The 10,520-nt window shown below is 41.3% G+C and overlaps 1 protein-coding gene across 1 annotated transcript; it reads right to left on the bottom strand.

Moving 5' to 3' along the window:
* Positions 1–4,099: 4,099 nt before the first annotated feature.
* Positions 4,100–10,273, bottom strand: LOC104460379 (sodium/hydrogen exchanger 2-like; the record flags this gene model as incomplete). The annotated part of the gene is made up of 2 exons (XM_010076699.1): positions 4,100–4,350; positions 9,810–10,273. Coding segments are annotated over 2 exons (715 nt in total), but the record flags the coding sequence as incomplete, so codon positions are not given.
* Positions 10,274–10,520: the final 247 nt, after the last annotated feature.

The following is a 10,520-nucleotide window of genomic DNA, read 5'->3' as shown; positions in this document are numbered from 1 at the left end:
CCCCAGCCAAGGGCTAACCCATCACATGTCCTGATAAGGAGTGATGACTTGGCCAGGACATACACACAAGCCCAGAGGCTGTCAAACATGCCCGGGTTCTTCTGGCCAACCTCAAAAGTCTATGTGAGGGAGGGTCTCAAATCTGCTTAACGCTTTCACCCTCCAGAACTCTCATAATCAGTGGCAGACAAGCTCTTCACAAGCTGCAGGCTCCACTGACAGACCTACAAGTATCTCAGGTTATGTCATGGGTGGCAATAGCTCTCCTGTGTGTGCACTGCCTATCCGCACAAGTACAAGTCCAATGCATCCCAGCTACCTCCAGCCAACTGTGCACATGGTGGAGCTGGCAAGTGCAGGGGCAGCAAATGCAGTATAGCAAGAACCCAGTGGGCAGGCTGCAAAACAGCCACCTCCAGACCCATGGTCATTTCAGAGTCTTAAAGCTGCAGCTTACTGCCCAAAGCATTAGGGCTGTGAGGTCTGCAGCAAAGACATAACAAAATACCCAGTACTATTTATTACCCTCTTAAAAGAAACAGTTTTCATGGTTATAGTAATTTAGAAAAGCCCTGCAGCCTGGGGAATCGGGAAGTGTGCTCTGGACATGGGTTTTTTTTTGGATCCTGAGGTAATGGAGACACTGTAAATAGATGTCTGATACGAATCTGTCACCAGATTAATCAGGATCTTAAAAAGCCGTAACTTAAAACACCTACCATGCTTCACCACTAAAATTTAAAGGGACAACACTCATAATATTATTTTCAGTCACATTTTGCATTCATTCAATTAGTCAACTAATTGATGAGTTGGTTCACCAGTGTAACAAACAGTGCTGTACATTATTTGTTACTCCTCAGGTAAGTACTATTCCACAGCTAACCACTGCTCACTTTATGAATCTGGTACCTCTTCAGAGTACTTATAGATGTTAGGAAAAAAACTGTTGAAATCTCTTTAATTTGCAAATGATACAGCAATGCAGCATTAGAATTTAATATAAAATAAATTTCTTTAAATATGCAAGATTTTATGTATATTATTATAATATGTTCTTCCCAAACTAAATTTTTACTGTCACCATAATTAAAGCAAAAGCTTAGGTGTGTTTTATTTTATGCTTCTTATCCACATACATTAATTCTGGCTTACACTTCTGTGACCTGAGGTAGTTGCCTTGGTCAAGGAGACGAAAAAAAACTGTTAATTGCAATTAACCTGCAACCTTCTGTGCTTCTGAAAAAGGAAAGAATAAAAGTCCTCCTGTACAAACAGTACAGTTTCTGTCATGACTGCAATAAACTAGGCCACTGGGTTCAATCCTCAAGTTTCCTTGACCTACTAAATTTACAGTAGTTTCAATGTTTGTTCCTTTCAGCCTGCTAATTCACTGTTGCAAAAAAAAGAGAAACATATATTAATAGTTCTGCTGCTTCGCTTCACAGCCTTTATGAGAAATTAGTAAGCAGAAAATGTAGCATTATAATTAGAAATGGAACCAAGCAAATAAAGTTCAGATTCACATCTGTATGTTTTACACCCATGCTTCTGATTCAAGCCCGGCTTTAATTATAGCAGGAGCTCCTTCCTCTCCTTCTGAAGAGGACTTTCTCACTGCAGCTCACTAGGATATGATTCAGTCCCTTCAGCCGGGTAATCCAGTGCAGGGGATACACAGATGCTTCAAGAATCGCTTGTCCCCAGAACGAGTACACAGACTTATCAGAAGAGGGACAAGCATCTTTCATTCCCCTCTGTTCCTCTGACAGTGAATTCCTACTTGCACAGAAATGAGGCACTCTGTCTCTTCTTTATTTGATTTTTGCTCATCTCCTCCACCTAAAGTATGATACAGCACGTAACCACAAGGTCTCGCTGAGTATCTTTAAGAACTTGGTTATGAAGGAAGTGGAAATCAATAGTTTAACAGACTCACTTGGGGATGCATGAAAAAGGGGCAATCGGGCAATTATTCCCTATAGGCTGAGCTATAAATGGCCACAGAAGCATATAATGAATAAACAACACAGACTGTAAGGGACACTCTAAGGTCATTTGGGCCAAGTCCATGCTCAAAGGAGGGCTGACTTTGAAGTCAGACCCAGGCAACCCTGCCACGAGTTATTCGCTGCAGAAAACAACAGGGAACTCAATACCAGTGCATGCTGCACTATGACACAGAGCAAATACTCTCTACAGTTCAAAGCTCAACAAAATGTGAAAAGCATGGGGTAGATTTACTCCAAGGGGATGCAGGGATTACAGGAGCTCTAAGGCCCTCAGCAGCACTGCTGGGAGGGGGCACGCTTTACACCTCATGACAGCTGAGATGCTGCAGGACTGCAGAGAGCCCTTCCTTCTCCCCAGGGGTGTTACTGACGTATCCAGCTCCCTTTGCTGCCACAAAACACGATTAGAGTCAGAACACACAGGACATTTTAAAAGACAACTTGCTTTCTGTTATGATGTTGGAGGGAAGAAAAATCCTTCATGTTTCCTCTACTATTTTGCACTCACTCGGGCCACTGTTACAAAAGGAAAGGAGCAGGCTATCAGTGCAATGGGAAGCACTGGTGAGCTGGTTGCAGGCACTGGCATGTGGTGAGTCCGCTGAGCCACCAGCAGACCTGTGTGCCCTTTCCATTGTACCCTGCACGCAGCATGTCCAAATCAGTATTTTCATGCATACTGCTACATTTTTTTCCATGTATAGTTTAGCCACACATTTTTGGTTTAGAAGCCCTTCAAGTATTTGATCATAAGATGTCAAGGACATTTGACTTAAGAAGTGAAGGAAACTAGAAACCACACAAATGCTATGAATAGAAGCTATGGCACATTTATGAACTCAGTCAAACTGGATGCATATGTTACTTTATTTAGGTACATATCAGAGAAAGAAACCCATATAATCTTTAGCTCTTTACTTATATTTAAACTACTAACTCCTCCCACTTCAGAGCATATTTCTGTTTTTATCCAACTGAAATAATCATCTGTAAGTACCCAGGTAAATTGCTTCCCAGCCCCAGAAAACCTTATACTGGCATGACCATGACATCAAACCTATCTTCACCTTCCTAAAAGAGAATAATCAGATGAGGTATTATCAAGTGACAATTAGTGACATTCAGAAGTAACATCTGAACTTTTATAAAAAGCTATGCTCCTAATGCCTGAATGACTCATGTTTGCCACTAGAACAATACAAAGTCATTAAAGAAAGTCGGCCTTTAAACATACTACTTGGAACCAGAGAAAACTGTTTAAGCAGATCAAATGTCATAAAGGCTCCTTCCAAAGTTGAGGTTGTTATAGAATAAACAGCATCAAGCGAGAGGCTGTGCTCTCTCTTTACTGAAGGCCAGGAGTGAAAAAGCAGGAGTGAAAATATTTTTTATCTGTTGGAAGTGGGAAGAATAATATTATTTTATGCATAATGATGTATATAGAGAGAATTGTAACACAAAGGCACGTGTATTGAGATACTAAACTGAAGGGTCATATCACCATAGGACTAGATTCTGCAAATTTTACATTCACCCAATCCTTACTGCGCTTTAAAGACATAGACATTGTCTTAATTGAATGGCACTTACTGGCTTCTCACACATGACTAAGAGAAGATGTAGTTTCACAACATATTGGCACTGTAAGTGAGGCCAGTTCATGAAGTTCCCAGCTACCACTCCCACTCCCTCCAGGCCACTTCTGTCCCCACATCACTGTGGGCCACCCTTCAGCCATGCTCTTATGACTAGTTGTAGGGTCACATGAGGACACAGGTCATGAAACTGATTGAGTTAAAAATAACCCCACCAAAAATACAAGGAATTATTTTTAACTTGGAACATTTCAATGACACAGTTTATGGTGTGATGCCATGACCAGTTTTAGTGACACAGCTGGTGTGGTGGCAAACCGAGAGAATGGGATGAAAGTGGGAGGGGAGAGGCCGGAAATCCTCAAGCCAGCATCACTGCCATGCAATGTGGAACAATGCCATATGGCAGAGTTTGCAAAATCTGGTCCTCTCTGCAATTTCCTTTGGCATTCTTACTTGGGTGCTATTATTACTGAAGTTTGGGGTACTTACGCCATGATGCCCGAGAGATGAAACATTTCAGCTGTTATGTATGACAAGTAACTGTACAGGAAGACAAAGAGTGGCTCAATCACTCGGATTTTATGGGTGAAACGGGTGGTAAAGGCTGCTACAAATCCCAAAAGGATTCCAATTAACACTCCACCGATACCCACTATAAAGAAGTTAGCAATCCCAGCGAATATGTCAATAACCTTAATTGTGCGCATCTGGCAGAAAGACTTGAACAAATTGTACAGGACCTATGAGAAAAAGAAAGCATATTATGTTTCTGAACTCTTAATTTCCCTTCATGTCATTATGTTCCTCTGCTTCCATGTTGAACTTTAAATTTCTCTATCTACCTTGAATTCACTTCTGAGATATGCTGCTGTTTACCTCTGGCATATTACTTGTCATCCATAAATATCAGGGAGATAAACAAAGAAGAGTAAATATCATTACTCCCATTTTTGCAAATCGGACAGGTTTCTTAACCCACACCATTCTGCAGGCCAGGAGTATAGATCTATCTAATTCTTCTTTAAATTCATTTATTTGCAGAGCTTCTAATTTCTCCACAAATGGCCATTTCAGATTTCCCCCAGAATTAAATAAATAAAAAATGAGGAGAAAAAACCACAGCTCCATAACAAGTGAAAAATCAGGTTATTTTCAAATATGTTTGATCTACATAAGACACAAAGAGCTGCAGTACTGCATTAGACCACAGATCCATCTGGCATGGGGGTGGGGGGTAGGGGAGAGAGAATGGACAGTGACCACCCTGAGGAGTACAAGAAACATGGCATGCATGGAGTGCTCTTTCTCTGACTTATTAACCATTAGAAATCCAATGGTTTAAAGACTTTTCAAATTTTAAATTATTTCTAGAAATTTGGATTGAATTCCCAGTAGAAGACCCATTACCACATATTTGCCCAGTTTAATTTTCAAAGTGTTTATAACCATCCTCCAAAACAAACTGGGTTAACAGGATTATTGCATTTTCTTAGCCAGAGAGCCTTTTTTTTTTGTTGTTTTACACAGGAAACAGAACAATGTAAAGTTCAATTTTTTCTAATATCCAGTATTTTAGTTACTACAAACCTAACAACAACGGAATCAGTTACTCCTACAGAAACTTTAAAGGGTCTCCCCATTTGCAGACTTATTTGGGAGATCTGAGCATTGCCTGGTGCTGCACGTATGCTCCCAGCCATGTGATACTGTGATGGCTGCACAGTCCCTCTGTACAGATCTAAGCTTGGTCATAGGCACCTAGTCCTATCACAGAGGGTTCACAGGCTAACCCACCTTGGTCATAATAAACACCTGACTAGTCATTGTGAACAGCTAAGAGGAGTTAAACCTCTGCTTTCTTTCTGGACTTCTTAGTGAACCAAACAGGTTTCCCTATCAGAAATGCTATTTGAGAGAACCATGTTTTATCAGTACTTGCATTGTGCCAACAACGCAGGTATTTGAATAGTGACTGGGAGGGATTTTTCATGTTTGCAGTCTTGTTCTCTCTCACATGACAGAAAGTAAGATGTATGGCTCTTCTCGGCCAAAATTTTGATAGGTCTTACAGAGGTAAAAGTTCTCACTACAGACTAATGCAAAGACATGGCCTATTATGGGTCCTTTGGGCTAAGTGAAAGGAAAGAACTGAAAAAGAAAAGAAAAAATATATTCCAGAGCAAGCATGAAAAAAGGTTAAAGCAAACTTAGCATGGTCACCAGTAATTTTCATTACAATGCAACAAACAGACAAGAAGCAGGAGCATGAACTATTTATTTGATAAGAATGGTGCCCTCAGGATGAGTCCACATGGGAGAAGAGTCCTTTTTCACCTGGGCAAACCCCTTCATCTTGCTGCTCTGAGACAGATTCTCAGCTTTTTTGCCCTGTTCCTTGTTACTACTTCCTGTGCAGAAGAGATGTCATAGGCTCCACTGCTTTTCAACCTGTTCTGATTTGCGGACCTATGGATTTGCATGAAGATAAGTTAACTAGAATTAAGCCTATTGGCAACAGATGTGGCTTTGCTGGTCACTTTACAAGGACCCCTCAGTTCACAGACTCCCAGGACTCCATGAATCACAGACTGAAGAAAAAATACAGTGGATTTGTGTTGTTTGCAAGGAGAGGAGTTCCCCTGAGTTACTTGTTGAAACTTGCGACTATTCCGGAGTTTTGTTATTCTTCAAGACATGTATAGAATTTGACCTGGCAGAATATTCCCTTGATATGTATTAGGGAAGATTATTATTTTCTTTAATTGGAGTTTTAAATAGCCTTTTTTATATTTTGAAAAGTAGCTATATAAATATATGCAATGCAAGCGTCCGAACTAAGGCTACTGAGAGCTGCTTGTAAGGCAGCATATAATTTTGATCTACTCAAGCAACAGCCTTTCCATAACGTCACCTCACCCTCACAGTGAAGTATCCGCCCTGCAAACGGAATGGAAACTGTTGTTTCCATATACAGACATCCTCATAAATCTCAAGTCTGTTGCCATAAGTTATCTGAAAGAAGAAAAGCAATGTTCTCCTTTGTACCTCAGATCAAAACCCGGCCGTCACGGTAAAAACAGCAGCTAGGACTAGGGAATGTCATGAACACAATTTTAAACTCATTCCTACTGTTCTTTATTTACACTGCTGTAAATCAGATCAAAATCAGTTTAACTTCCCTTTTACTCTACAGCAGTTCAGTTTTACAGCTCTCTCTAAGCTTTCAGGTGAGTTAAACAACACCAACTCTGGTCACATTTTGTAATACATTTGGTATGAGAATGGGTGTTTTTTTTTTCAAGATTTGCATTTATTCAACATCCTTCAGCTGAGCTCGCTGAAGGTTACCTCAAGGCATATTAGCCACCAATCACTTTTTAATCTTGTCTTAAGAGTATCTCTGCTCTTCCTAGACACTAATTGCTTATTTTCATCAGTTCTCAGTTATTAGCTTTTAATTCTGAAATTACTTTAAAGTACTCTAAAATAATGTTGTCAGTAGAGGCAGAATACAGAGCACTGATGTCATGTTTTCTAACATGGGAATAATATTATTGTAAAGACACTGGCTCCTTCTGTGTGATTTTAAGGCCAGAACTGGAATTTGAACAGCTAACACTCAACTTCAACTGTGATCTTGCCATCTAATATCACTGTGCTAGTTATCACTGACCCAGTCTTTTGGTAAAGGACCAATTCTGAACAACATGCCAAGTGGCAAACATTGTCCTTGGACAAACTGAAGCTCCAAAATTCCATCAGCTTTTTACAAGGGCATTACAGGACGAGGGGTAAAGGATTTAAATTGGAAGAGGGCAGATTTAGACTAGATATTAGAAAGAAATTCTTTACTGTGAGGGTGGTGAGACACTGGAGCAGGTTGCCCAGAGAAGCTGTGGATGCCCCATCCCTGGAGGTGTTCAAGGCCAGGCTGGATGAGGCTTTGAGCAACCTGGTCTCGTGGGCGGTGTCCCTGCCCATGGCAGAGGGGTTGGAACTTGATGATCTCTATGGTCCTTTCCAACCCAAACCATTCTATGATTCTATGATCAGTGGGGGAAAAGGATAATCCAAATGCACAGGCACACTGCAAAAACTATCAGGCATGAAAGACCACCTGAGAAATGCAGTAAGGTGAGATTCCTGAGAAAGCACAACTTGCTGTGTACGTAAAATGAAGGTGTGGTAGCACATTTTCTGAAAAGGGAAAGCATAGGTGACACTGCTGTCCTAATAAAAGCTTTTATTAGGCGCAGCCAGGAAGTCCAAGTGGGATAGCAGGAAAAAGGGCTTAAAGTATTTAGAAAGTATGCTTACTAAAGCCATGCCATTCTGCACTGCCCATCTGTGTAGCCCTTGGGGTTTTCAATACTCCAATGTTCATAGGAATTAGGCAGCTTCTGCAGATGGCCAGCCTGCCTTCAGCTCCCTCCTGCTTCATCCCCACATCCCATCGGAGGTACCTGCCAGGGTAGGCGGGACTCAAGGGCTGCAGTTGAAAGCTGGAAGGGGTTGAGCTCTGCCTGCTAGCTGGTTCTATCAGCTCCCCTGGTAACACATCAAGGGCAGAGGAAGAGATAATATTTACAAAACATTGTCTCTTTTGAGCGGATAGCTGCACCACAGTGAGGACTGGTCCGGCAGCACCGCTATGGGCAGGAGAGGCAAGGTCCTCTAAGGACACTCCACAGGGGATCTGTGTGATGGCCTGGGTCATGTTTTAAGTGTAATCACACAATTGCAGGTGTACAAATTCATAACAAGGAACCATTAGCAGACCAATGCTTAGCATGTGGAAACCACTTGATCTCCTGCCAAGTGCTACCTTTAAGCGATAGCTGGGAAGTAAGACGGAACGTACTCTAAATTCCTTTTGCTCCCTCATGAATATACATATGGCCAATACGTATGCTGGGCTGGCCCTGCAGACTCCTCAGAGTATCTCCCCCTGCATTAGGGCATCTGGGCAGGCATGCCATGAGAAAGGACTACCTCCAAAGAAGGCAATAATGATGCCTTCAGGAAAGCCATGCATCACAGTTGTTAAATTGCCATGGCAGCATCTATAAAAAATGGTGTTTTGGAGTAATCTGCGATTGGGCAATGGCACGCATGAATACTTCCGTCATCAGGATGCAGTGCTTTCATAGCAAATCTTGTTGGATTAACTGCTGCTCCAGTGGAAGGGTGACTGATTTTGTGACTGGAAAAAGTGATTGTGGTTGTAAAATTCCACAAAAAATAAAAAAAAGCTTTACATTAACATAAGAACAGCCTTTTTTCCCCTCTATAAAACCTGTATGAAAATAATTCCCTGCACAAGTAGCCATTAAGAGTGAACAGAGACGGACACAGCCATGGTAATTCAGCTGTCTGGATAACAACAGAATCAGGTAAAGCATGAAGTGCAAGTGAAAAAAAACCTAGTACTCCCACAGACACACAAGAAATGATCAGTACCAAGGTTCAGATTAAATCATGAGATATACATGTGTTAAGCAGGTGAGGCTAAGTCCTAGAAAAGGGGAAAGCTAAAGAGCAATTGTGCATAGAATGGGACAGGAATAAGAAGCCAGTAACAGAGACAGGCAAGGTATGGACCCAATTCATTCATCAATCTTTCTGATCCTTCTGGCATATGTAGATTGCTGTCCTCAGGTCAGCACCACAAACCCAGTACAGCTAGTTAATGATTAGAAATTACTGCCTACAGACAGCTGTCCTATCTCATCTTTAGCCTGGGAGAAATATATCAGTGGTCGTGGTGAAGTTCCAACCGGACAGGTACATGTAAAAGACTGACATCAACTGGGTCTCAGTGGTTTGCCTGTTCTCCCTGTGAACATGCTTGGAGACCCAAATTAGCCCTTTTCCCTCTCCTGTCCAACAGCATTTCTGCAGGTGAGGAAAACCTCCAGTTTCAGACTACAGAAGTATCAGAATGCAAAGGCACAGAACCTAAAGAGATCAGGTAGTAAAATACCTAGAGCAAATATGCTACCAATACAGATTACTCTGCTGTAGTAAGACTACCGTAGTTTCTAAATCTAAAATTTAGAGAATTACTTAAACACATTAGCACTTGCTGACTTCCATCTATTAGCAATCTGTAATAACCAGATACAAAGAGAGACAATGGAGTGGCACGCAAACAATCATTTATCATTTTCATCAACTAAGCATGTATCAAGTAACTTACCACAGTTATAGCATCATTCAGCAAAGACTCTCCAAACACCAGGATGTAAAGTTGCTCATTGACATGAATGTTTTCAAAAACAGCTAACACCGCCACAGGATCCACAGCTGAAATGAGGCTGCCAAAGAGCAAATTCTGCAGCAATGTGATATCAGTCAAACCAAATGCACTGATCTGGCAAATTCCATAAAGTGAAATCCCAATGCCGATGGCATTCCAGAGTGTGCCCACCACGGCATACCAGAATATGGTACCAAAGTTCTCAAAGAAGAGACGAGTTGGCATAAAATATCCAGCGTCCAGTACAATGGGTGGTAAAAGATACAAGAAAAAAACATCACTGTTCATTACAGGTGGGGACTTCTCCTCTGCTCCAAAAATAATCCCACCAAGAAGCAATCCAACCAGAATAAGGAGACAGCTTTCAGGTACTATTGAGGGCAACTTGTGATAGAGATGAAAGCCTTCAAAGGAAATTCAAACACAAGAAAGTGGAATGGTTATTTGTACAGAATCCAAGAGATTATTCTGGATTCTGTGATCTTAATTTCTATAGTCAACAAACAGCAATAGCAGGGCAATTTCATTTTCATTGCAAAGGCTGAACTGGACCACCACAACAGGTCAAGGCAAATCTGTCAGCTAGGGTAGTTAATTCAGTTAATTTGGTGGAGAGACAATTTAATGGTGAGATGTCCAAGTTAACAGCTA

Source organism: Pterocles gutturalis, unplaced genomic scaffold (genome assembly GCF_000699245.1).
Source record: "Pterocles gutturalis isolate BGI_N339 unplaced genomic scaffold, ASM69924v1 scaffold51583, whole genome shotgun sequence".
Classification (NCBI taxonomy): domain Eukaryota; kingdom Metazoa; phylum Chordata; class Aves; order Pterocliformes; family Pteroclidae; genus Pterocles; species Pterocles gutturalis.
Note: the sequence above shows the minus strand (reverse complement) of the source record. Positions and strands in the feature narration are given on the sequence as shown.